The following is a 25,713-nucleotide window of genomic DNA, read 5'->3' as shown; positions in this document are numbered from 1 at the left end:
ATGCAGATAATATGGATCAAGTTAATTCACTGAATAAGTGATCCAAATTATGTGATTGGGATAATTCGATAAACAAAAAGAAGAAGACCATGAAGCTCTTTATAAAAAGAACAAAAAAACTATATTATTGAAAGATAAAAGCTGAAAAGAAAATACATAAAAAAAAAAAAAACCAGTGTTAGCCCTTGAAGGATTTAAAACAAAAAATAGTAATAAAAACCATGAGGATAAAAATAGTGAAATTAAAAAAAAATAAAAGAATAAGAGAACCCAAAAAAATAAGAATCAAAATTAAAATAAAAAATAAAAATAAGTTTTAGACTAAATGATGAAATTAAAAAGAAAAATCTATTTAACAAAAGAACATAAGAATAGAAAAAACAATAAGAAAATGAGGACCACATTGAAAAAAAGTATATATCAAAAACTGAATCAAATTATGTAATTAAAAACAAATTAGAATTTTATAAAAAAACTAGAAAAAAATTAAAAATCAAAAGAATAAGTACTAAAGGTAAAATTTCAAAATATTAGAGGACAACTCTAAATTTTTGCATGGGCATTGTTATTTTTTAAGGATTTGAGAGAAAAAATAGAAGAAAAGAAAAAAAAATTGCCAACAACGAATTACATCACTATCCTACAAAAAAAAAACATGACAACGCGTCCAACAATACAATAAAAATTAGTTTTTGTTCATTGGAATGTATAGATATGACACCTAAAAGACACGGACACCTTTTATGTACTTACGCATGCCCTACACCCACCAACCACTTTTTATTTTTTATTTATATGTTATATTTATTAAAATACCAAATTATCTCTTAACCAATTTAATTATTATAAAAAAAACCAACATGAAAAGATAAAAACACCTCTAAATGTTAGTTTTAAGATTTTTTTTTCAATAACATTTTAATCAATTCATCATGCTTTTAAAATGTGAAAAAAATTTCTTATCTTTGTATAATTTGATAGTGACTAACATGCTTTGTGTAAAGACTAAACAATCAAAATTGCTAGTTTAAAGGTTTTTAGTGGAAAGAGCAAAATTACCATTACAATGTTTCTAAATATGGATGAATAATGCTTTTTCAAGATTCTTAACTTTCTAATATGGTTGAGTATGTTATGAAAAAATATAAATATGTTGTAAGCTTTTTTTACATATGGCACTCTTGTTGGAAGGTTTTTAGTAGTTGAATAGATATGGCATATTATATTTATAAATTGTTGAATTGTTGAAATATTTAAAAGAAAAATATTTTTGTGAAAATTAAATCAAATTTTTCTTTGATTAAAATGTATTTTTCATTAACCAAAAAATATTTTTCTTTCACTAACTTTTTAAGTAATAAATAAAAACAAAAATATTTTAAAAATAATTTTTTAAAAAACAGACACGGCCTTAGAATATAAGGTAATTTTGGCATGAGAACGATCTTAGTGGGCTGTAGCCAGCTAAACTCCCATGGAACCAGATCTGTAGAATGTGATGTCTAAATTTCAGCTCTTTTCATAGATATACAAGAATGACTTTTCTTCTACATAAAAGCCATTTTGACTCTTCTTTTAGATAATCTTTTGCAGCAGCAAAATCAAGAAAAAAAAAAGCTAAAAAATTAGTTTTTTCCCATTGGTTCTTCTTTGAAGTCTCCCATTGGAGATGCTGTAACATTGATTGCAGGCAGTGCGGAATTTTCTTACCAATGATAGTCACTGCAATGTCTTTTCTTCTTGATCTGCTGTTCTCCTGAAGCCTGCTATTTTTTCAACTCACAAAACTTGTACAGTTGCCCACTTTTCCATTGTAACTCTGGTAAATTTGCTACTTGTATTGTCACATAAGTTCTTACTGATATTTGACAACGAAGTCCAGGGGTATAGGGCCACTACAGGTGCTGCGAAAGGAAGCTAAAATGCTTCCTCAGGGCTAGCAAATCTCTGCTACAGTTTTCCGGAGGCTGTAAAGTTTGCAGCAGGCACAGAAGTAGGCGAAAAAGAGAAATGTTGGGCTAGAGCTTTTATTTGATTTAAGCTTAAATTGAATCGCTTCTGGTAAATCATTTTGTAAAATATTTGCTCTATTCGTCGACTCGGCAGGGGCCGATGCACAGCTTTCCAGGGCTGGTGGGACGGAATGTTCTGTCATAGTGCTGTGCTGTTATCTTGTGTCCTTTTACATGAGGCTTTGGGCGTAATTTGTGGCGTTGTCTATTGCCAAATAGAGAATCGAGGACACCTTCGCCATCAGCTATTTAATACACACACTCACACACACACAATCGTAATTGTTTTTAAAGTAGGTTTTTAGAAATGAATTAAAATAATTTAATTATTTTTTTAAATTTATTTTTAATATCAACACTTAAACACTTAATATGAGGTTATAATTTAAAAAACTAGCAAAAATATTGTTAGCAGATATACAAATCCAAGAGTACCTTTTTTTCCCTAAGAAATTAGTGCGAACGAGTTAGCTTCCGGCATTATATTAACAAATATACAAGCTACGTATAACTCTTTTATATTATTATTAAATTCAGTTTAGTGTGTTAAACTTAAAAATTCTTAACAAATTAGGATTTTAAATCAAATAATAAAAAAATTATTTTTATATGATTCGTAGTAGATTTAAATATAAAATTAAAAAATTAAAAAAAATGATTTGTTTAGAAATATAATTGTTAGCATCAAATTAAATAAATTAAATGGATGATAAATAATTTTTATTTAGAAATATATTAAAATAATATTTTTTTATTTTTTAAAATTTATCTTGATATCTGTACACAATATAAAAATATAAAAAAATAAATTTGAACTAATTTTATTTTAAATTTTAACGAATCTTTTTTATTTATTTATATCAATCCCAGACAATTTCGATTTGTTTGGTGTGAAGCCAGCCGTGGTGACTGTGAGGTGTGCTGGCCAAGCGTGGTGTCCCGCGAAACACAAATGTCTCGACTTTTTAATTAATCACATGGCTGCATTACAAAGTTGACTTAATTGTAATCATTGCATAAAATTTCTGTAATTTAATTCTTAATTCCTAAGGTAACGTTCGGTAACCACGTGTTATTCATGTTTATAAAAATTTTAACTTTTTTATTAAAAATTAATTTTTTTAATATTTTAAATTTTTTTAATATACTATTTTTAAAAATAAAAAAATATTATTTTAATATATTTTAATATAAAATACACTTTAAAAAATAATCATTACCAAATAAAATTTACAATATAAAACACTTTTTTTCTGTGTAAAAAACTTTTAATTCAGACAGTTAGCTAACCTAATTTATTAATTCATTATTTTAGACGATTTGATATATTACTGTTAAAAATAATTTTTTAAAAATAAAAAAATTATTAAATGATTTAAACAGTGTTCTATCTTACTTTTATATATTTTTTTTAATAATGTAAACACGCTTTAAACATCATTCACGAGCAAGAAGCAACTTTCAAGAGCCAAACCAACCAGCTGTCCCATTCTTGCGTGTGGATTGAGCTTCGCAATAATTTTCTAAATATCACCTGTTCTAGTACTGTTTTCATATTTGACGAAAATAATACAAAAAAGGCAATAAGAACAAATATTGTAAAATTCCATCCAATAAAATCACGCCACATATTATAATTTAAAAATTTTTTATTATTTTTTTTCCAAATAATTTGTCTCACTACAACTTCTTAAATAAATAAATAAATAAATAAATAAACTAGAAAATAAGAAAAATAAAGAAAAAGCAATAAAAAATGAATCAATTAAATAGTACAGATATTTTACAGTTGAACACACTTAGAAAAAAAAAAAAAAAACACTACCAGCTAGCTTCATCTACAAAAAGATTCCGACATTTTCACGTGTGAAGATATAATGTTTTCCACTAAAGAAGACAAGGAGGAAGAGCTCTTGATTAAGTGGCCCGTAAGGGGCTTTTTTATTTTTCAAAATGAATATTTCTTATATAGAATATCATGAGTAGGATTCAGGTGGTATTTCCTATTTGAATGATCAGAACTCCATTAGCTAATGCCTGTAAAAAACAAGCAGTTTCTGTAATTCTTGCCTCCAAATTATCAACAGAAGCTTGAGTTTGCTAAGGACCATCCAAACTTGTCGAAAGAGGTACACTCTTACCCTTTTCTTTCCATTAGATTCGATTCCATAGTTTTCACTCCTACGTTCTTAGGAAACGCTCTATTACCTGTTGAAAGAACTTCCCTTTCTTTTCCATAGGAGTGTCAAGAGATCAACTTGCAAGTTTTGCAGAGAAGTTGTGTGTAATGGGATTTCTTGATCTCTTTGTTGTGGCATTAATGCCTGTTCTGAAAGTACTCTTGATTACTGGACTTGGCTTGTTCTTAGCGCTCGATCGCATAGATCTCCTGGGAGCGAATGCAAGACACTACATGAATAATGTGAGTCCAATATATATATGTGTACTTACATGATTCTGTTCTTTACATTTACTTCTTCTTGCCTTCCATCTCATCAAAAAGGAAATTTGCAGCTTGTATTCTATCTGTTCAGTCCAGCGCTCGTGGTTAGCCAGCTTGGAGAGACCATTACTTTCCAAAGTTTGAGTACCTTGTGAGTGATACAGTTCGCACAAATTTTCACTCTTAAGGCAATCTTGAAACTAACTCTTGGCACAAAAAAATTGTTGTGGTGATGGTGTAGATGGTTTATGCCAGTAAATATCCTCCTGACATTCATAATCGGCTCAATACTGGCTTGGATTCTCATTAAAATCACAAAAACTCCGCCGCACCTCCAAGGCCTTGTCATTGGTTGCTGTTCTGCTGGAAATCTGGGGAATTTGCTTCTGATTCTTGTTCCTGCAGTCTGCATGGAGTCAAATAGCCCATTTGGAGATTCAACTATCTGCTCCACTAATGGAACAACTTATGCTTCTCTTTCCATGGCGGTACGATCTGCCATTCTAGTATTCTTTTCAGTTTTGTTATAGAAGGAATTACATTCTTTTTTATGCTACTATTTAAACTGATTGTGCAGGTTGGAGCTATTTATATATGGACCTATGTGTATATTATCATGAGGATATATTCAGAAAAGAGTGCTGAAGTTACTGATACAAATCAACCCATATCAGATTCTGAAAGTTATAAAGCACTACTTCTTTCAAGAAAAAACTCTGGCTCCAGTGGCTGTTCGAAGGAAGATGAACTTCCTCTAACTATTTCCGGGGAAAAAGTAAGATTTCCTTGGCCTTAGTTTATTATTACAAATGCTAGCATCTGTTTTTTTTTTTTTTTTTAATGCAAAATGTAGCTCTTCCTCTGCAGATATTGGATGGCGTAACCTTGCTAATTAAATTCTTTTGATGATAGTTGACAGTTATGGAGAAGATTTTTCAGTCTGTTAAGAAATTTACAGCAAAGATCAACCCGAAGATGGTGTTTGCACCAGCAACAATTGCAGCGGTAGGCTAAAAATTTAATGATAATTTTCTCTCTCTCTAATCTTCAATATTATTCTTTGATAGAGATAATCACAAACCATACGAGTCTTAATGATAAATGCAGAAAAAAAGGAAAACCAGAAGAGTAATTTTGTCGAGTTGGTCAGTGCCTAATCTACCAATTTACATGTCACTAATTTGCTTTGATTTCCTTAATCTCCTTCAGATTTGTGGGTTTATAATTGGCACAGTCTCTCCAATCCGAATACTGATGATCGGGGATAGTGCTCCTCTTCGAGTGATTGATAGTTCTGCATCTTTGCTGGGGTAATAAATCAATTATGGACTTTGTCTGGCTTTTGATGATGGCAAGTCTATCTTTACAGCTGACCATTATAGGACTAGCCTGGGTGGTCAAATTTTAGTCTAATTCAACAGCCGGATTAAAAGTTATCCCTGTTTTCATCAATATACTCTCGTCCACACTTCTTCTTGCAATTAGATTTGCCCATACACGTCCTGTGTAATATAACCCAGAATGTAACTTTCTTCGTTATTTAGGAACTTACAGCAACATTGTTGTTGATCTTGTTTATACAATTTTCTGACCTGCAGAGAGGCAACAATTCCATGCATGACACTGATAGTAGGATCTAACCTTCTCAGAGGTAATTTCCTGAATCTACCTAGATGAACTCTTGCTTAATTTCCTTCACACGCATCCTGCCTCTAGTTGCTGAAGAATCAAATTTACATCCTCAAGATTTCTAATCACCAACTCCAAACTCTTTCAGGTTTAAGAAAAACAGGAGTGAGTGTATCAGTCATTGCAGGGATTGTATCTGTGCGAAATATTTTCTTGCCAATTATTGGCATCGGTATTGTCAAAGCGGCACATCATCTCGGCATGGTTGAATCAGACTCCTTGTATCAGTTTATCCTTCTGCTTCAATATGCACTTCCACCTGCAATGACAGTAGGTATGGCAACTTGATACTAAAAGTTGGAACTAATGTTTTATTTTTCCGATTTGACGGTAAGAAGTATCGTCGAGCCAGGTACAAAACCAGTGAAAAAATAACCTAACGAGTACTTAGCTTGCTAATCTGTTTGTTATTTGCTGTTAATTTGACAGGGGTGATTGCACAGCTTTTCGAGGCCGGTGAAGGTGAATGTTCAGTCATTATGCTGTGGAGCTATGCTTTATCAGCACTGTCTCTTACCCTCTGGTCAACCTTTTACATGTGGCTGCTGCAGTAAGCACAATTAGGGTTCCTTCTATTCCCTGGAACTACCCTGCCATGACAAAATGAGGCCGCCGCAAGCTCATCTTCATCCTTCAGGCACATCGATCACATGTGGCATCAGTAATTTAGTAGTAAATTAAGCTAATGAAGCTTTGTTCCATGATATTTATTAATTATAGCCACCATATTATTTGATTAAATTTGTAGAATATATAGTGTCAATCATCTTGGGATATGGACATCTGTGTGCTTATGAATTGTGATTCTATTATCATGGACTTGGGCATGGGTCCGACTGATAAATTGGAAGACGTGACCGGACCACCCGTTGTCTGCAGGCTCTGCTTCCGGCAACCTGGGAATTTGAAATATCGGTTTCCTCACTGCGCAGCCCGTTTTCCGAACTGATGGCCCGTTGCCAGCCTCTGAATCTAGAACGACAATAGTCACGACGGACCTTTTCATGTAATTGCATTCTAATAATAGTTATTAAATTGACTTAAAAAATTCATGAATCAGATTTGATTGAGACTGAATTTTAAATTAAATAAAAGAAAATATTAACTTAGTTAATTTAAATAATCTGATTAATCCGACAAACTTGAAAAGATTAACTATAAGAAACTTAAGAATATTATTTTAGCTAAAATAATGTATTTCCTTTTTTAGGTAAATCCCACAACTATGTCTATAACCAATTAGATGCATCTATAATTATCACGTGTAGTGGAAAGGATTGGGTAAATTGGAGAAAAAATCTCACGTATCCAAATAATCGCAACTTTGAAAATCAAATTTAAATATTAATAATATGTGTAATTTAAAAATATAGAATTATATCATGAAAATCATTGATTATACATATTAAAGATATCTTTTATGTTCATAATTTATATATAACGTTAAATTATGTGTTTATTATTTATTAAATTGACTTGTATCATGAATCTTTTTCTTTTTAAATACTTTTATTATCTATTAGAAAAGATTTTTTTAATAAAATACATGAACATAATTTTTAATCCAATTATTGTATTTAATTAAGAATTTGCTAGGATTTTCTAAAAACTCTATCTTTTATAGGATTAAAATCTTGAAATAATCAAAGATTAAAAAGGTCTTTTGATAATAATCACGGGTGAGTTATTATTTGAGATTCATTATATTTTTTTTAATTGATTTAGAATTATTTTTGGTACTTGATTTAGATGCTTTTTATTATTTTATTGGCTTTATTTAGAACAACTTTTCCTATTTTTTAGGATTTTTATTACTTTTTTTATTTTCAAGTTTTTTTTATTATTCACATAAATTTTTAAGTTTATTTAAGGAATTGTAAATATTTTGTAGATACAGACTACTTAACAAGAAAATTTCAAGTAATAAAATTTCAAATTAAGATTTTTATGTGATCTCCATTTTATATAATTTTATATTTTTAATTATGTTTTTTATCTCTTTTGTGTTGCTTCGTCAACGTCAATAATAAGTATATCAACCAATGATCATAGATTATGGTTTGTTGTATGCTTTCTTGTGCCTTTTCATAACTTTCAGAATATTTGATTTTATTAATGTATTGATAGAAATGCCCTTAATACTTAATTTGTATATAAAAAATTGATATCCACTACTATTATAAATATATTTAATAAATACATAATTTGCTATTTTAGATCATATTTTAATCTTTTAGGATTAGACATTGTCATTTTTGCAAGCCATCTTTACACTTTAAAGTATTTATAGTAAGATATTTTTTTTCCCCAACTCATATAATGTCTTTCTCAACTTCTTGTATGTAACTCTAATAAGTATATAATTGACAGTCAATATTATTTTCTTTACAAGTTATGAGATATTCTCAAATTTATTAACATGATATTCATCATTTTTTAAAAAAATTGGTTTTCATAATTAACAATATTATTTTAACGAGGTTAATAAAATTTGATAGATAATATTTTTTTAAGAACAAAATTTACCAAAATATGCCTCATTCTCCACCAATTTCTCTTCTCATTACCTTTATTTTTTATTTATTGATTTTTAACTTTATTCATATAATGCATACATTTCAAGTATATTTGCTTCTAAGTAAATAGATATAACAATATTTTATATAATGTAATATTTTTTTCTTGATAAATTAAATCTAGAATTTTACCACCACTGAATTTCTATTTTATAATGTAATATTTTTTTTTCCCAATGTGATATTACATTATATTTTATATAATGTAATATTTTATATTATGTAATGCACACTTTTGCTTGTGCCTTTCATAATTTCTTCATTTACGTTCGTATTGGCCAAGACTAATGAAATATCTATGCGAAGGATAAAATGGCATTGCCTAGATTGAGTATGTTGGAAGCGATCCAAGAGGCAAGCGATAGTTATTTGACGAGCCACATGAAGAATGCTGACCAGAGCATCACCGAAACAGAGGCCAAGGCATAGGTCCATAGCATGATGACCGAGTATTCGGCTTCGCCAGCTCCAAACAACTGGGTCATTGTGCCTGCCAAATCAGGAAAGAACATGCGAAAAAACCGATTTCTAGTTAGGAACCGATTCAATCTGTTTCCAGATAAGGACATCGTTGAACTTTGCATGAATGTTAAAACCTATGTTTATTGCTGGAGGCAGTGCAAATTGAAGCAGCAGAACAAACTTGTACAGAGGATCTGAGTTCACTGCCCCCAAATGGACTGCACATTTAATGATAACAACTCCCAATATCGGCAAGATTATATAACGGACTGCCGTGATACCAATAATCACTGAGATCGGCACCTTTGACCCCCTGAAGCCTGAGAACACATTCCGGTCATCATTGTATCTATGCTTCGGCAAGCTCAACTAGTGAAGAAGGGCAGGATAGTGAAAATAAGCATGATAAAAATCAAAATGATCGCGATTACCCTTCAGAAGATTTGCTCCTACAATCAAAGTGGTGATTGTAATGGCTGACTCCCTGCAAACACACAACAGAAAGGAACTCTAGGGGAGCATGTGAGGTAGCTGAATGTTTTTTTGGTTTCTCGGGAATGTTCATATATATCATCAAAGAGGGATACTGACCCGACAAAGTATGCAGAGTCTTCAACCACACGAAGAGGAGCACTGTCACCGATCAACAATTTTCGGAAAGGAGGGATAGTACCGGCTATAAATCCAACAATCTATAAAAATAAAGCAGTAAGGGGGGTCAATACTCGCATCGATACTGAAATATAAAGTAGCCTGTTTAGTCTATTCAGCATTAGATGCTTTAAATGTGATCAACAACTGAAGAGGGAAAACAATCCAGCTTAAACCAGCAAGCTGCTTGCTGATGGCTGCTCCATGGCAATGTCTCCATAAATGGTCTTTAAATTTCGATAGGGTTCAAAGATCAATGAGGAATGTATGAAGAGCAGGCTTGTTGTAAATAATACTTTATAAAAGAGCAGCTTGTTCTAGAAAATTAATGGAAGGAATGGAATAGTACTACAGAAGAAGTGGACTTGATCCTCTATGAAGCATGAATTTATATCCTTTAAGAAAGCATGGGATGCATCTGTTGTGCTTCTGAAGTATTTTTTCATCCACTGAAGCTCATCGGCTACCCAGCAGCAATATTCTTGCTCATGAGCTATCATTTTGATGCTTAAGCCTTTCTGCAATGTGCAGTCTCTAATATGTATATGATCATTTCAGTATGCTATATAACGTGAGCAAATTTGAAATGTGAGCCTTGTCTTGCTATATATGATCTCCAAACTAGAAAAAAGAGTAGTAGATGCTTTATACACTTCCCAAACTAGAAAAAAGAGTAATAGATGCTTTATACACTTCCATAAGGAATCAATATGCCCTTCGGCCAACACAGAAAAAATAAGAACTTGCCATTAGCGTACCGCTCCATTAATTGAAGGTGAAAGCAATCTCTTCAGGTTGAGTTTCTTCAGAACCTTCTGAAATCCTCGCTTAATGTTTTCTGGAAATGGTACCTGTCAAGAAATATTGATTGGTAGGTTGATGATTGCTCTCAGAAACATTTTATTCAAGGGAACAAGAGGAACCAATAGTATCGTGAAAACTTCAACATGTGCTCATAATGAGCATCAAACAATATATGGAAAAGGATAAGAGAGTCCAGAAAGAAATGAAATTATAATGTTTTCAAGCAACCTTCGCCTTCCCGTTCGACACTGCACGATCAAGCTCAAAGTTCTCCATACCCTCATCGATTGAGGGCTCTTTTAAGAAAAGCATGGGCCCTGGTGTTATTTCTACGGCAGATTCTAGACCCTCTGGCAAGGCATCCGGTTTGGTTTCATCAGAATCTGTACTTGAATATATTCGCACAATATTGTACACATATGACCACAACAAGATGGATCCAATCTGAAAAATCAAGAAAAAATGGAAAGAATTTTAAACAATTCAAAACCTATTATACTGCCTTTCTTAGAGCACATAAAAAATTAAATTCAGGTAAGAAACATTGTCATACTGCCAAAGAGAGCGTAGCATATGCCAATCCATGCATTTTGCAGATGCTGGCGTCGCCAAATGGATTGTCTTTTTCTTCACAGGCAGCTGGAATGATTATGAGAGGCATGTTGCCCAGATTCCCTGCTCACATTCAACCGCCCATGTAAACTAGAAATCAGGTACAAAAGGTCGAATGTAATGAAGCTTGTGCCACAGCTTCAATACATTGACTCGCCATGACAAATGTAATGCTGCCGCTAACAAATCATGATATTACTGTCAAGAGGGGCCTAAAAAGCTGGGGGAAAAAAAGCAAATATTGATTGACTCGCCATGACAAATGTAATGCTGCCGCTAACAAATCATGATATTACTGTCAAGAGGGGCCTAAAAAGCTGGGGGAAAAAAAGCAAATATTGATTGACTCGCCATGACAAATGTAATGCTGCCGCTAACAAATCATGATATTACTGTCAAGAGGGGCCTAAAAAGCTGGGGGAAAAAAAGCAAATATTGATTGACTCGCCATGACAAATGTAATGCTGCCGCTAACAAATCATGATATTACTGTCAAGAGGGGTCTAAATAGCTGGGGAAAAAAAGAGTAAATATTGATGTGTGACAGGAATATATAATTAGATCAGAATGTCTAAAGTGTTTCATAACAGCGTATGGTAACCAGACCAAAGATAGCAAAATTACTAGACTTTCATTTCTGCTTAATTCACTTGCAGGAAACGGCACATCAGCCTCTTTTCTAAGGCGGTTGATCTGCATGGGTTGGATGGCAGGAAAGACAGAAGGAGAGGAATCTACAGCAGAAATCTTAAAAACTTGTTTCTTTTAGTTGAAGGATGATGATCAGTTAACAAAGCAGAGGCCTCCTTGACATGGAATTAATATCCGACAAGAGATCTTAGAAAGCAAGTAAAAGATGTAAAAACCTATACTTCAAATCACAATCATCAGTAAAAGGGCACATCATCAGAAACTGATTTGCTATTGATACCGATGCCAGTGAATTAAAATGCTCAGACCTTCTCTCTTATTTCATGAAGACTTCGGTTAATCAACTAATATTTTGTGAAAATTTATAAATCAGCAAGGAGCACTTAAAAGCTGTGCGTATATCTTCCTTCAACCAGAAATAATGAAACCCACCAGCAGCACAACAGCCCACGATGAGGCCCCGCAGGTGATTAGGAGCTTTTGTAATTTTTATTAGTAGCCATCCAAGCGCTGAGCCAGCGATAAAGGTGATAAAAATATTGAGTGGCATGAACCACCTACATAAGAATTCAACCAACGTTGATTGTAATATACTAGCAGAAAAAAAACCACATTGAAAGAAAACAGCAGCAGAAAAGTCGATTAGAGAAATTAACTCACAGCATAGCTATGCTTTTCAACGTTATGAATTTCGCCAAGTTGCTACCAACAAGTGCTGGATTCAAGACATAATACACAAGCTGCACAAGAATTGAAATAGAAAATCCACATTTATTCTTAGGGAACTCGACGCAGGACAACTAGAGCAGCATTGAAAGGAGAAAAGCAACTGATAAACAATTTATCTGCAATTTTTCCCACTTTGTATCGAAATATATATACAGGTTTTCATTCTTCAAAGGGTGATGTTATAATAGAAGTTCAAAAAAGAATGGACCATTATACTAAATAATCAGCTGTACATTTAAAACTATAAGAAAATCTGTCATCCCCCAAATAAATTGTCTAGTATACATTGGCAGACATCTTAGTGATCCTTCTGACCAAGTTCTTTTGTTAAATTTATCATCTATTCTAAAATACCTTGGAAAAATATTGGTACTTACACTATTCAGATGCTTCCGCGCATCCGTCCCCAAAATATCCATGCGCTCAGTTGCAAGAAATACACCTAATGTAGTCATCAGGAGCACCTTCACAACTGGCATCAGTGAAACAACGAACAGTTGCCAAAGCCCCATAGAAACTTAAGCAGGTCTCAGATTCAATCCTACACCTTACTGAATAAAAGGTAACAGCACATTAAGCAGGTCTCAGACATTAACAAGTCACTGAAGATGATTCTCGTAATTAACATTTCTGAATTCTGAAGTATTACTAATGATTGCATGTGGAGTCAGGCGTGTGAGGGTGTCAACTGCTTTAGAACTCACTGACCAGTTTGGAATAGTCTGAGGCCACAAGCATCTGCAACCTGTCAGCCAGTGCTTGATTCAGAAACAGGAAAATCGATTGGAAGTTAACACAAGGTATATATAAAGAAAATATCTTCAAAAACAGGGAATTTAGGCTTATAAAACTAATAAAATAAAGCAAAAAGAGCCAAGTTTTTTTTATGGTAGTAATAAAAAAGGGGTGGCTATCATCATCAGAATAAAACTAAAATAGAGCAGAAAATCACACATATAAAGAACCATACCCTAGCACTCGAAAACGATAAATAAGAGGAGAAGAAAGATTAAAACGCAACAAAGTTTGCACCCCAACAATATAGAAACTGCACAAATATCATTTATGCAAGGCAGGCACGCGAGCAATGAGAGATCAAGCATGCATGCTATGTTCTCCACTAAATTTGGGCAAGCAAGAAACTACTCTGTGACAGAAATGCTTTTGAAAATCAATCAGATAGAAAGATGGTAACAGAAAGAATTGATAGAGGAAATGAAAATGACCCAAAAGAGAGACAAAGAAAGCAAAACAAGACTGATAAAGAAAGAAGTTAGGAGTCTTGAAAAGTTACCAGAAAGTAGATGAGAGCCTTTCTTTTCTTTCGACTATCAAAACGAGTGACGACAGTTTAACACTTTAGCCGAACAAGAGATGCAGAGAAGAAATGCACACTCTGTGAAGTGTTTGACAAAACCAACAGAAACCCCCAGCTGTTTCGCTTCCGCATGGACTAGCTACTGGTGATTGCTTTTGTTGGCAGAGGGCACGGATTTCATATCTGAAAGGTCTTAAACTATGGCACACTATTTTTAGGGTGGTGTATGTTAATGGGAATTCAGGAAGATTTTATGGGAGAAAAAACACAACTGTTTTCTTTGCCTGTTTTTTCGTTTATTGTAAGTTTCAAATGGAGTTCTGGAACACAGACGGGTGTAATCTCTTTCTTTTCCATCCTAATATGAGCTCGATTCAATGATACAACAGTCATTTTCCACCTCTCATTAAGCTTTTTGGATGAAAGCAAATCAAGATTCAATTTTAATGTCTTTGTTGGAGCACCCATGCACGTTCCTTGAGTCAATAAGATGGTTCAAGCTCTCCACAAGCTAACTAATGGTTAAAAAAGATAAACAAAAAGTACAATTAAATGCTATTAAAGGAAGTTCCATCAATTAGTGCTCCATTAATAATTAGTGGAAGCTCCATTAATACTTAATGGAAGCTACGTCAGTTGATTCTTATGTGCACATCGCTTATAAATAAACAGCATGTAGAGCAAGGAAGGACACACACAAAAAAAAAAAAAAAACACATATTAGAACACTTGTTTTCTTCATTCACTATTACCATTGCCTTTTCTAACGTCCTTGCAATATTTTCTACAAATCTTTCCACAAATATAATCTGTTCTAATTTTATCTCATTACACACATTAATAAATGATTACTCTTTATTCACTCTTGCTTGCTCTTTCTAGCACCTTGCGACAATTTTACAACAGGTAAACTTGTATACGGTATATTTCTCCCTGTGTTTTATTAATTTAGCCCTGTACATAAAGGGAACATGTTCCCAGGAGAGCGCAGATCAATTTAAAGGTCTAAATTATATTTTCAAGCACATTTTTCAGTTAAGAAAAACCCAAATCCAACAAAGGTTTTTTCTCCATCTTGTTAGTGGTGTTGTTTGTCAAAATCTAAGCTCATTTCTCCTTTTATTTTATTAAAATACTTTTTATAGTTAACAAAACTCTAAGACAAGAAGAGAGTAATTGATCTCGCTACTGCAACCCCTCCAAATTAATCTTAAGCAACTCGTAAATTAATTTTTAATATTCATCTCAAACTTGTCAAGAGAAGATAATCATGAAGTTTAAACAATCATTTTGGTTTTCTTCTTTAATCATGATTGACCAAATGAGCGCTACTTTGAAGAGATTATCATAACAAAACTATATATAAAAATGAGATAAAAGTAGTTAATATTTGTAGAGGAAATATATATTTATCATATGGATCAAATATTATATAATTTGAAGATTTAAAACTTCATATTCATTGATTAAAATACAAGCTCTTAATTAGTTTAAAATGGAAGTTGATTAGAGAAAAAATATTGTTGAGTTCATTGAGTCAAAATAGTTATAAACATGTGACGAGGATCACTAATTCTTAAAAAAAGGGTGTTTATAAGTCCATTAATGATGGTTTAAGCCTATGAAATGGTTAGAAATGCTATATTTATTTGCCTGAAAGTGGTAACTTGATCAACTTTATTGGCTGAAAAAGATGACAAACAAAGATTAGATGACATGTAACTCATTCTCTTTATTAAAGATGAGTGACACGTTATTTAGAGTAAACTCAATAAATTAAGTTTTTCTAATTATGATTTTGCAAACTTTAATTTAGCTCTTGTTGTTTCAATTCTGGCATGTGTATCCTCAATTGATTCTAAAACTTCTAGTTTGTTTAATTTAACCCCTATCAACCATCAAACTTTCAATTTCTTTCAAATTAACACCTATTTTGATTGATTTCAGTCATCAAATGTATGTGTTTTTTGTACTTTGATTCTTGATTATGAGGTTCTTCAATTCGGCCCTTAATTAAACCTTGAATCTTGATTTTTCTTGTAATTTCAACCCTAATTTCATCCAAATAAGCTTGTAAAAGTTGAATTTAGTCTTCTAAAATTTCAATATTATCAATTACATCAAAATTAGGCTTTCAGACTTAAATTTTTGAATAATTAAATCCTGAATAAAAGTAATTTGACCCATTAAAAGTCTAATTAAGTTCTTGCACTTCATTAATTCTTTTAATTTATGCCTAAATTAATTTATAGATTTAATTAAACCCTTAATTAAGCTCATTATTAAATCAAATTAGCCCATTAAAAATTCAATTAATTAAGTTTCTAAACTTAATTTTTATACAACTTCATTCAAAATTCATCTCGAACTTGTATTGACTTTTAACATTTGGTTTTTTCATAGGTATATTTGAATTTTCAAAGTTGCCACAAATTTAGTTTGGTGACTCCATCTCTCACCTATACATGTTGATTTTTTTTTGGCATCACAAGCGACGCAACTAGGAACAATACAAAAAAAATAATAAATACAGAGAAAAATCTCAATCCAATCCAGCAATTAGATTGAAATTTATAACCCTTAGCATAAGATTACATATTTGATCAAAATCTCCTATATCATATCTGATAAATCATTGAGATGCATGCCAATCTTGTATACCAGAAAGTTCCTTCAGGGCATGATAGATTTTCATATAAGCAGTTCCAAATCAACAGTTGGTTATTGAGTTTACTGATCCGTTCTTAACTTTTTCGTTCCAATTATACTGCTCTAATTGATGTGCATGAAGCATTCAGAGTTCCCTAGCAAAGAAAGAATGTAATTTGCATTTTCAATTTCAATTGATGTGTTCTTTGTCTTGAATCCAGCACTTGTTGGCAACACCTTTGCAGAATACGTAACATAATTAAGAAGCATAGTTATAGAGTGGGCAATGGACTTAGCTTAGATTTGCTTCAGCATCTGGCAATTGCAATTGCTATCGAAGAAATAATGAAATATGGACACAAAAGCTTACTATCTAGGCTCAGTGAATGTTTGAGAATATGCTGTAAATTATATTTATAAAAAAAATTATTTTGATATGTTGATTTTAAAAATAATTTTTTAAAATAAAAAATATTATTTTAATATAATTTTTTTAAAAAAAATCAATTACAATCACACTTTTAAATAAATTTTAAATGCATGCATCCCAGGTATCTTTAGAGGCTCAAAAACATTATGCAACCATCTGGTTACGGTTCTACTGTTAGAAGATGCAGTACATGTTTGATGTTATGGTACTTTTTATAGTTATAATTTGAAAAAACATGTTTAAGAAACATTTTTTTTTATGTATAACCAAAATTTTAAGAGAGGAATTTCAATAAAACTCATGCAAAATTATAATATTTATTATTTAATTACTTTTAATATTATAATAAAGACAAAACACAATTTAACCCCCGTGAAGTTCCATTTTAAAATGTAATATTTCTTTTGCTTTGACACAGCTTTGATAAAATCATCATATAATAAACACTAGGGGATAAATCATTAACAAAAACAATAGAATGGATTATTGTGTGTTCTAATTTTTTTTTCCTAGATATTTTTTCACTTTCTTTATTTAATCATTAATTTTTTTCTTGAGAAAGAAAACAAATTTATTTTTTTCCAATAAAAATATGAATTTACAACCGAGAGAAATATATCAATTTCTTTTTTAAATCCAATCCAAAGTTAATTTAGGATAGATTTCAAGAGACGAATTAAGTGAGGTAATCCAGATTAATTTGGATTAATTTAATTTTTTTATTTTATTAATTGATTTTAATTATATTTTTCTTGGATTAACCGGGTAGATCAATCCAAGTTTTTGATCATATTATATTAAATAAATTTTTTTATGATAGTTTAACCATCAAATTAAATGAAGTCTTAAAACAGGATCTATAAATAATTTAACAGCATAATTCCACTCTCATTAATTTGCACTCCCCCCTAATCAGCAATTCATAACTTTCTCATAAAAAAGGAAAACCTTTCATATAAAAGGAAGAGTAAATAAAAAAGAAGAGTAAATTGTATATTAAGCCTTGTATGTGTGAGAAGCTAATACTTTAGTCCCTCTACTTCCTAAGAACAAAAGTTTATCAAAATTGAATATTCTATTTTTTGGTGCTAGATGATTTGGAATTATAACAAAAAAGCTATGAAAAAGAAGATTACAGAGAGAAAAAATGTCACTTAGTTTATCAAATAAAAAAATATTTTGCTTTTATCTTTTTTCATATAAGATTAAATCATATATTTGGTAGTATTATTTATAGAATTAAGTTTAATAAAATCAATTGTAACCCCTTTCCTCTAGCTTTGTGATGATGGGAATTGACCAAGGAATGAAACTTGTAGAGAAGTTAGAAAGATCATGAAGTTTAGATCCTGATATGTTATTCACTTTATATTATGTATACGGATTTGTAGTTATTCCAAACCCGAATAGGAAATAAAGGCAGCTCTGCTCTGTCTGATTACTTCCACAATTTAAGTTCTCGTCCTTAAAACTTCGATTCTGCGAATGTGTTTCTAACATCCATTGCTGTTTGATTTTCAAGAAGTAATGTTCTTTGAAGTGACTGAGTGAACTCATATCAACATCATGTGTGTATCCTCTCAGGAGCTGAGAAAGTGAAAGCTTTTAACTCCTTATTTCATACAAGCCAAGCCCAAGTGGGTCAGTCTACTTCATTTTCACTCTCCTTCAAGTTTTCATCAATGGGTTTCTTTCTTACAGGATATATTTTCTGTTTGTGGTAGTGTTGTGTCTTTTCTTTGTTTTCTGTTTAAAGATTGGAACTTTTTTCACCTTGGGTTTGAAAGTTTTCGTCTTTAGTTGGAAGCGAAGTAGCAGTGTTTGATTTCTTAATATTTGCAACTGTGCTTAGATTTTTTTTTCTTTTATAGTGGTTGATATGATAATGGAGTTGGAACCACTGACTATGGGGAATGAAGTTATTGAATTTGACATGATGGGTTTGGGAGACGATACTGTGGATGATATTCAGCATCAGTCTGTTGATGTTGGTGTTGATGAAGTGGAAGAAGAGGAAGCAGGAGATGGAGAAGTTGAAGGAAACCATTTACTGCTGAATTTTTATGACCCCCAAAGTTCCCACAATTCCATTTCTGGTCAAGTCTATATCCCTCAAGGGGACACTAATCTTGAGCCTTATGAGGGTATGGAATTTGAGTCTGAGGAGGCTGCGAAGGCTTTTTACAATTCGTATGCTCGTCGTGTGGGATTTAGTACTCGTGTCAGTATGTCCCGCAGGTCTAGACGTGATGGTGCTATCATTCAGAGGTCTTTTGTTTGTGCAAAAGAGGGTTTCCGCATTGACAAGGATAAGCCTGCACGTTCTGATGTGCGTGTCAAACGCCCTCGTGCTGAAACCCGTGTTGGTTGTAAGGCCATGTTGGTCGTTAAAATCCAGGATTGTGGTAGGTGGGTTGTTTCGGCATTTGTAAGGGAACATAACCACGAGCTTGTTCCACCTGACAAGGTGCATTGTCTCCGCTCTCACCGCCATGTATCCGGCTCTGCCAAATCATTGATTGATACCTTGCAGTGTGCTGGGATTGGTCCCAGTGGTATTATGTCTGCCCTCATCAAAGAATATGGTGGAATCAGTAATGTTGGTTTTACTGAGCGTGACTGTAGGAATTACATGAGGAGCAGTCGACAAAGAACTCTTGGTGGTGACACTCAGCACCTTTTGGACTACCTGCGAAACAAGCAGGCTGAGAATTCTGCTTTTTTCTATGCTGTGCAGGGTGATGAAGATCAGTGTATGAGCAATATCTTCTGGGCTGATGCAAAGGCAAGGGCTAACTACACATACTTTGGTGACACTGTTACCTTTGATACAACCTACCGGTCAAATCGCTATCGATTGCCCTTTGCACCGTTCACTGGAGTTAACCATCACGGGCAGCCTGTTTTGTTCGGTTGTGCTCTCTTGGTCAATGAATCCGAGGCTTCTTTTCTCTGGCTTTTCAAAACATGGCTTATGGCAATGTCTGAACGGCCTCCTGTTTCAATCACTACTGATCATGATAGGGTAATTTGTCTAGCCGTGAACCAGGTTTTTCCAGAAACCCGTCATCGTATCTGCAAGTGGCACATCTTTAAAGAATTCCAGGAGAAGCTGTCCCATGTGCTTTCTGAGCATCCTAATTTTGAAGCGGAGCTCCATAAATGTGTTAACCTCACAGAGTCAGTTGAGGAATTTGAGTCTTGTTGGTTGTCTCTACTTAATAGATATAATCTCAGGGAGCACGAGTGGCTACAAGCAGTTTATACTGATCGACGCCAATGGGTCCCAGCTTACTTGAGAGATACATTCTTTGCAGAAATGTCTATAACACAGCGCAGTGACAGCATCAACTCTTACTTTGATGGATACATCAATGCCTCAACTACCCTACAGTTGTTTGTTAAGCAGTATGAGAAGGCTTTGGAAAGCCGCTATGAGAAAGAAGTCAAAGCTGACTATGATTCGATAAATACCGCCCCAGTTCTGAAGACACCTTCACCTATGGAGAAGCAAGTGGCTGAGCTCTATTCCAGGAAATTGTTTTTAAAATTTCAAGAAGAGCTGGTTGAGACTTTAACTTTCCTGGCAACCAAAGTTGGGGATGATGGTGCAATCACCACTTATAGAGTTGCTAAGTTTGGTGAAAGTCATAAAGCTTATACTGTTAGCTTTACTGTTCGTGAGATGAAAGCCTCTTGTAGTTGTCTGATGTTTGAGTTCTCCGGCCTTCTTTGCAGACACATATTGACAGTTTTTAGGGTGACAAATGTTCTTACACTGCCTTCCCATTATGTTTTGAAACGATGGACAAGGAATGCCAAGAGTGGTGTCATATTGGAGGAACACGCCAGTGATTTTCTTAGTAGTTCACGAGAATCTCTTACCTTTCGATACAGCAACCTTCGCCATGAGGCCCTTAAGTACGTTGATAATGGAATCCAAAGTTTAGAAATTTACAATGTTTCAATGGATGCTTTGCAAGAGGCAGCAAATAAAGTGGCTCTTGCAAGAAAGAATGGTGGGAAAGTTGCAATAGCAAATAGAGCTGGCAGAGAAGAGTATCCTCCTCAGGGAAGTCAAGCAAATAATAACAATCATAATCAGCAACAGGGCTCAGAACAGCCTGCTTCTGGGGTCAGTTTTTCATTCCTTCTCTCTCACACTTTAGTTATTTATTCATTTAATTTTTCCTTTGTCAGTAATATTTGATACTTATTTTTTCCCTTTTCTACAGATTTTTCTGTTAATGCTGGAATATAGGTGATATTAATGCAAAAATTGCTCTTTTAATTCCGATTAACTAATGACTTTGTCAGTTGAGATTAATTTGTCGACTTCAATGGGTCTCTTTGTAGTTTGTAGCAGAAACAAGCTATTTAGATTCATGGTAATCATCATCGTTGTCATACCATCATCTGATTTTGTTTCCATTAACAGCCTAAACTCTCACTGCATCTGCTGTTTTGGAACATTTATCTTCTTTTTTTTGTGTGAATAGAATACTTATTTTTATGCAGAATGTTTCTTAATTTTCTTTTTCTTTTTCCTACTCCTAATAGTTGATGATGTGGAGGCTTGGTCCTGATAGTTGCATTCTACTTTTGTGGGATAGTAGAACAAAACACAGCTGGCTTGTGTTTGTTTTGTTACTTCCTCAGCTGAATGCAATTGAATATTATATGTATCAATTTGCAGGATGACCAGGACAAGAAAATCCAGAAACTGCATCACAAACTGGATCGCGCGCGACAAAAATGTGAAGCATATAGAGCAAACTTGCTTTCAGTGCTGAAAGATATTGAGGAGCAGAAATTACAATTGTCTATTAAAGTTCAAAATATTAAGTTGGGAATGAAAGATTAACCCAAATGGCTTTGTTGGTGTCAGCTTATCCCCGCCCCCCTCTCCTTCCCTTCCTTCGGCTTTCTCTAGCTAGATGAGACGCACAAATGAGAAGTGTAATTTGTTTCTTATGATAGAAGATGAAATTAACCCTTTTTGGCTTTGAGTTATATCATCCTTCATATTTTTATAGTGTTCTGATCTCAGTTGGTGATGGTTTTCATCCTGCCTCCTGTCGTGATGGTTTCCTCAATTGCTTTCCCGTCAATTGAGTCTGATGGCTTTAGTCTATGAAACTTTTTATACTGCACTTTGGCCTTGGTGAAAATGCTATCGTCTTAAGGTAGTGCCATGGCATCTGTATGGAAATGGGAACTCGTGTGAGAGATGCTACCTTTTAAATTTACTTGAACATGAACTGGCTAAGCAAGGTTCGAAAAATGGCCAAGGTTCTAGGAATCCCCCTTTAACAGTGATAAGCAATATCTTTATATGATCAACCTTGGCTTACCAGTTTTGGTTTTAAAAATACCAAAATCATCCACAGCATCCTCTGTTGTAGTAACTGCTTGAGTTGACATATGAAAGAAGCTGGTTAGTTCAAACTGGGCTCGGATGAAAAGACATTCAAGCCTCAACTTACATTTCTAGTCAGGTCTGTACCGAAATGATACAGTTGCTTTACGGAAATGTACAAGAACCAGATGTTGTGGTTTCAAAGAGTTATACAAGGTTGATTGTCCGAGAGACCTCCTGAACTTTTGATCAAATCTATATAGACTTTTGACCTTTAATTATATTTTTGTCCCTCAAATTTTCAGGTTAAGGCAAAATAATCTCACTTGGGCTTTCATCATCTAGCAGGAATAGTCACACATATGCACATCATGTGCTACTTAATTGAGTTTATAGAACAGAGGTGGAGACGATGTGATGTATTGTACTGACCTGATAGTTCGATAAATAAAAAAACAACAGGAAAATGAAACCAATTAGCCCATACATAATGGCATTGAACCTCACACGTCATTCAAATTTCTATATAATAATTTTAGCTGTTTCTGTTTTTGGCTGCCCAAGTCCTCACTTGTAACTCCATCACATAAGGACCTCAGCCCATTATCGTTTCTGCATGATAGTAACTCATAGCCGTAAACAGCACTCAATTCATTATCATTTCTGCAGAAAACTGTTCGCATGTGCTTCTGGAATGCAAAACCCTGCTGATACCAAAATTACTTGCAACTGTCGCTTTACAAGTCATCTCTGTGCAGCCTCCCTAAACTAAAAGAAATGTAACCAAGAAATTGGATTCCTTCAATGAATATTGCAACTGTCGCTTTACAAGTCATCTCTGTGCATTCTCCCTAAACTAAAAGAATGTAACCAAGAACAATGGATTCCTTGAATGAATATTTATTAGCTTTTCAAAGTTTAATTTTCAGTGAATGTTTAATAGTGTGGCACATGATGTTATTTATAAATACTTTATAATTAAAAATGCATTAGAATGATGTTTTTCAAATTATTATTGTTTTATTTTTGACATTAAAATCATCCAAAAACACCTAAAAAATCAATTTAATGTTTTTTTAGACAAAAAACAATTTAAAAAATAGTTTGTAACACATAAAAAAAAATCAATATATACAACATATAACCAAGAAAACATAGAAAAAGATTAATAAATGTAAAAAAGAAACATTCAGAAACAAGTCTAAGTTGTGCAGTCAAATTATAGAATTTTCAATTCAAGATCAGCAAACCCAACCCGTGCTCTGTGCCTTTTAAAAAGATCTTCCAGTGCGGCGACAAACTGACCGTGCACTTCAGCGAGCTGCAAAATAAATCCATGTATGAGCAACAGTTATAATTTCAATTTTAAAAATATTCTTAATCAAACACATTAAATTACTTTTTATTCAACCTCAATTTCAACCACAATTTTAACCAAACACCTATAAAATCAAACCAACCTCAGTTAAAAATACTTTTTATAAAACAACCTTTTCAAATCACAACCACAACAGCTACCGCAATACCAAACACACTCTAATATCACTCAGTCATTAGTCTATAGATATAGTGAAAAGAGGAATGCAGGCAGCTTTAAGTCCCACCCTAACTGGATTTCTTTTTGTACCAGTACTAGGGCCTTGAGTTTCTGAGCTTGTTAAATTATAAAAGCTTTACAATCTGCTACATTTTGTACAGCGTGTAACTAGTTTGGGACTGGGAAATGCTGGCATCTTAAATTGCAGGCTATGGATTTTTACAATACAGAGCTTTGAGCTGAGTGTCAACACTTCACATTACATTATATTCTCCAGTAATCAAATGGCATGATGGGAGTATGACCATCCTTGGAACCAAATTTCACTTGATGGTATGTAAGTTTTTCTTGGCCCCTCTAATGAAATTGGGAATTTGGGGTGGCTTTGCCACTGACCAGAGCAGGAAGTATTACTAACTAATACTTGAAGAACAAGGAATCTATAAATGAACAATGGGCTTTGGAGCTCAATGGTGCTCTTGCAAAAGCAAGAGGGGAGGTCTCTCCCGTATTAATCCTTCATTAATCTAAAACATAAAACGAATTTATTGTACTTCAAACAAAATGGATATGTTCACCAGTTCCAGTCAGAACTGATTCATCAGATTGCAGATTTAAGTGGCACCATACCTCTTCCACAGTGGGCTGAAGATTTTGCTTAAGCTCAATAGGTCTACCAACCACGATATGCATCGGGCGTTGGAAGGGCAAGGGAGTCCTGAAAAGCAGCAAACAATTATAAATTGCAAATATGTTTTTGTTTAATCTTATATATATATAAAGAGGGGTTCTATCAAATTTCAAATATACAGAGGAAATAATACAACAAACCCACTTCCCCAATAAAAAAAGGAGTCATTTTGTCTTTCTCATTAAACATTAGCAGATTTTTTGGAGAAAGCTGCACCTGGCAGTGGGTATAACCATGGGCCTAAACACTAAACACAAATGGAGTTTATCTAAACATAACTAGAATTTCCCCAAATTTTTACTTACCCAAAAATCCCCCCGAAGACAACTGGAGTGAATTTAATTGCTCTAGAAATTTTCAAGAATAACTTTCCGCTGGGTTTCCACCATTTATACACTTTTGACTGCAGCAAGAATAAGAAAATTAACCATGTTATCAATGAAAAATGTGTAATTGGAAAAGGGAGAATTAATCCATAAGATGAAAACTCAATTCTTGAAACATTAACCTCGAGCAGTACACAAGAGGACCAATGTCTTTTACAATGGACCAATCCACATAGTTCCAGCATTCACTGGCAAAGTAAATGGAGTACATAACAAGAAAATACTATGCTTTGCATTTAACCAACAGGTGACAAAGTGAAAAAGAAAAGAATCAATACTTGACCAAAGCAGAAAACTGGAACCAAGGGTGCACCGTTCTCCATGGCTATCTTGATAAATCCTCTTCTTGACTTGAGGAAAGCAATCTGAGAGCAAGCAGCACCCAAGATTAACAACCAAGCTATTCTTCAGGGTGAAAAAAAACAACGGTCTCTTTCAGTTTGGTTTGCATATGATGTCTGTCAATTTCAAGTCCCAAGGATTCTACGTAAAAGGGATGTAAAAGTAATAGCTTTCCATCACAATCTAAATAGAAGAAAAGGACGGGCTAAAGAATAAGAAGGAACAATAATAAACACACACAAACATGTAAGAACTACACTGTAAAATATATCAACGTCCAACATATGAACCAGCAAGGATCAGGCAGGGTAGGTTGCATAAGTCCTAGATCCAAAACTTTCTAAGCCAGACAGGGGAAAATCTACTTAGTTG

At 33.4% G+C, this 25,713-nt stretch overlaps 4 protein-coding genes across 5 annotated transcripts; 2 read left to right on the top strand and 2 right to left on the bottom strand.

Moving 5' to 3' along the window:
* Positions 1–3,827: 3,827 nt before the first annotated feature.
* LOC105130075 (uncharacterized transporter YBR287W-like) lies at positions 3,828–6,988 on the top strand. Its single transcript, XM_011032410.1, has 10 exons — positions 3,828–4,141; positions 4,253–4,434; positions 4,527–4,606; positions 4,697–4,943; positions 5,033–5,230; positions 5,368–5,460; positions 5,665–5,765; positions 6,054–6,106; positions 6,233–6,418; positions 6,574–6,988. The coding sequence occupies exons 2-10, from the start codon at positions 4,300–4,302 to the stop codon at positions 6,696–6,698; spliced, it is 1,218 nt and encodes a 405-aa protein (XP_011030712.1). The 5' UTR covers positions 3,828–4,141; positions 4,253–4,299; the 3' UTR covers positions 6,699–6,988.
* Positions 6,989–8,962: 1,974 nt separating this feature from the next.
* Positions 8,963–14,126, bottom strand: LOC105130074 (uncharacterized transporter YBR287W-like). 2 transcript variants are annotated; one of them, XM_011032409.1, is made up of 12 exons: positions 13,924–14,126; positions 13,338–13,387; positions 13,007–13,180; positions 12,561–12,640; positions 12,333–12,457; positions 11,191–11,312; positions 10,866–11,081; positions 10,592–10,684; positions 9,774–9,874; positions 9,614–9,666; positions 9,317–9,502; positions 8,963–9,210 (listed from the first exon to the last, which is right to left on the bottom strand). In XM_011032409.1, exons 3-12 carry the CDS (start codon positions 13,139–13,141, stop codon positions 9,086–9,088), a joined length of 1,236 nt encoding a protein of 411 aa, XP_011030711.1. In that variant the 5' UTR covers positions 13,142–13,180; positions 13,338–13,387; positions 13,924–14,126; the 3' UTR covers positions 8,963–9,085. The 2 variants fall into 2 exon arrangements, with proteins under 2 accessions (XP_011030711.1, XP_011030710.1); XM_011032408.1 differs by having other exon boundaries at positions 13,007–13,374.
* A 4,458-nt stretch (positions 14,127–18,584) lies between these two features.
* On the top strand, positions 18,585–22,126 carry LOC105130073 (protein FAR1-RELATED SEQUENCE 5-like). Its single transcript, XM_011032407.1, has 3 exons — positions 18,585–18,667; positions 18,898–21,161; positions 21,723–22,126. Exons 2-3 carry the CDS (start codon positions 18,906–18,908, stop codon positions 21,888–21,890), a joined length of 2,424 nt encoding a protein of 807 aa, XP_011030709.1. The 5' UTR covers positions 18,585–18,667; positions 18,898–18,905; the 3' UTR covers positions 21,891–22,126.
* Positions 22,127–23,526: 1,400 nt separating this feature from the next.
* Positions 23,527–25,707, bottom strand: LOC105130072 (diacylglycerol O-acyltransferase 2-like). Its single transcript, XM_011032405.1, has 4 exons — positions 25,278–25,707; positions 24,919–25,016; positions 24,553–24,640; positions 23,527–23,706 (listed from the first exon to the last, which is right to left on the bottom strand). Exons 1-4 carry the CDS (start codon positions 25,320–25,322, stop codon positions 23,605–23,607), a joined length of 333 nt encoding a protein of 110 aa, XP_011030707.1. The 5' UTR covers positions 25,323–25,707; the 3' UTR covers positions 23,527–23,604.
* Positions 25,708–25,713: the final 6 nt, after the last annotated feature.

The sequence above is a fragment of the Populus euphratica genome, unplaced genomic scaffold (assembly GCF_000495115.2).
Source record: "Populus euphratica unplaced genomic scaffold, PopEup_1.0 scaffold95.1, whole genome shotgun sequence".
NCBI lineage: Eukaryota > Viridiplantae > Streptophyta > Magnoliopsida > Malpighiales > Salicaceae > Populus > Populus euphratica.
This window is presented reverse-complemented; position numbering and strand designations above follow the sequence as displayed.

Coding starts and splice junctions, on each gene's coding strand:
- LOC105130075 (XM_011032410.1), top strand. CDS start 4,300: ATGGGATTTCTTGATCTCTTTGTTGTGGCATTAATGCCTGTTCTGAAA. Junction 4,944..5,032: donor ATGCTTCTCTTTCCATGGCG/GTACGATCTGCC, acceptor CTGATTGTGCAG/GTTGGAGCTATTTATATATG. Junction 6,107..6,232: donor AGGATCTAACCTTCTCAGAG/GTAATTTCCTGA, acceptor AAACTCTTTCAG/GTTTAAGAAAAACAGGAGTG.
- LOC105130074 (XM_011032409.1), bottom strand. CDS start 13,141: ATGGGGCTTTGGCAACTGTTCGTTGTTTCACTGATGCCAGTTGTGAAG. Junction 11,313..12,332: donor CGTGGGCTGTTGTGCTGCTG/GTGGGTTTCATT, acceptor GAATGTGAGCAG/GGAATCTGGGCAACATGCCT. Junction 9,211..9,316: donor GCCTCCAGCAATAAACATAG/GTTTTAACATTC, acceptor CTGATTTGGCAG/GCACAATGACCCAGTTGTTT.
- LOC105130073 (XM_011032407.1), top strand. CDS start 18,906: ATGATAATGGAGTTGGAACCACTGACTATGGGGAATGAAGTTATTGAA. Junction 21,162..21,722: donor CAGAACAGCCTGCTTCTGGG/GTCAGTTTTTCA, acceptor ATCAATTTGCAG/GATGACCAGGACAAGAAAAT.
- LOC105130072 (XM_011032405.1), bottom strand. CDS start 25,322: ATGGAGAACGGTGCACCCTTGGTTCCAGTTTTCTGCTTTGGTCAA. Junction 25,017..25,277: donor CAGTTTTCTGCTTTGGTCAA/GTATTGATTCTT, acceptor TTCTTGCTGCAG/TCAAAAGTGTATAAATGGTG. Junction 24,641..24,918: donor GTCTTCGGGGGGATTTTTGG/GTAAGTAAAAAT, acceptor GCTGCTTTTCAG/GACTCCCTTGCCCTTCCAAC.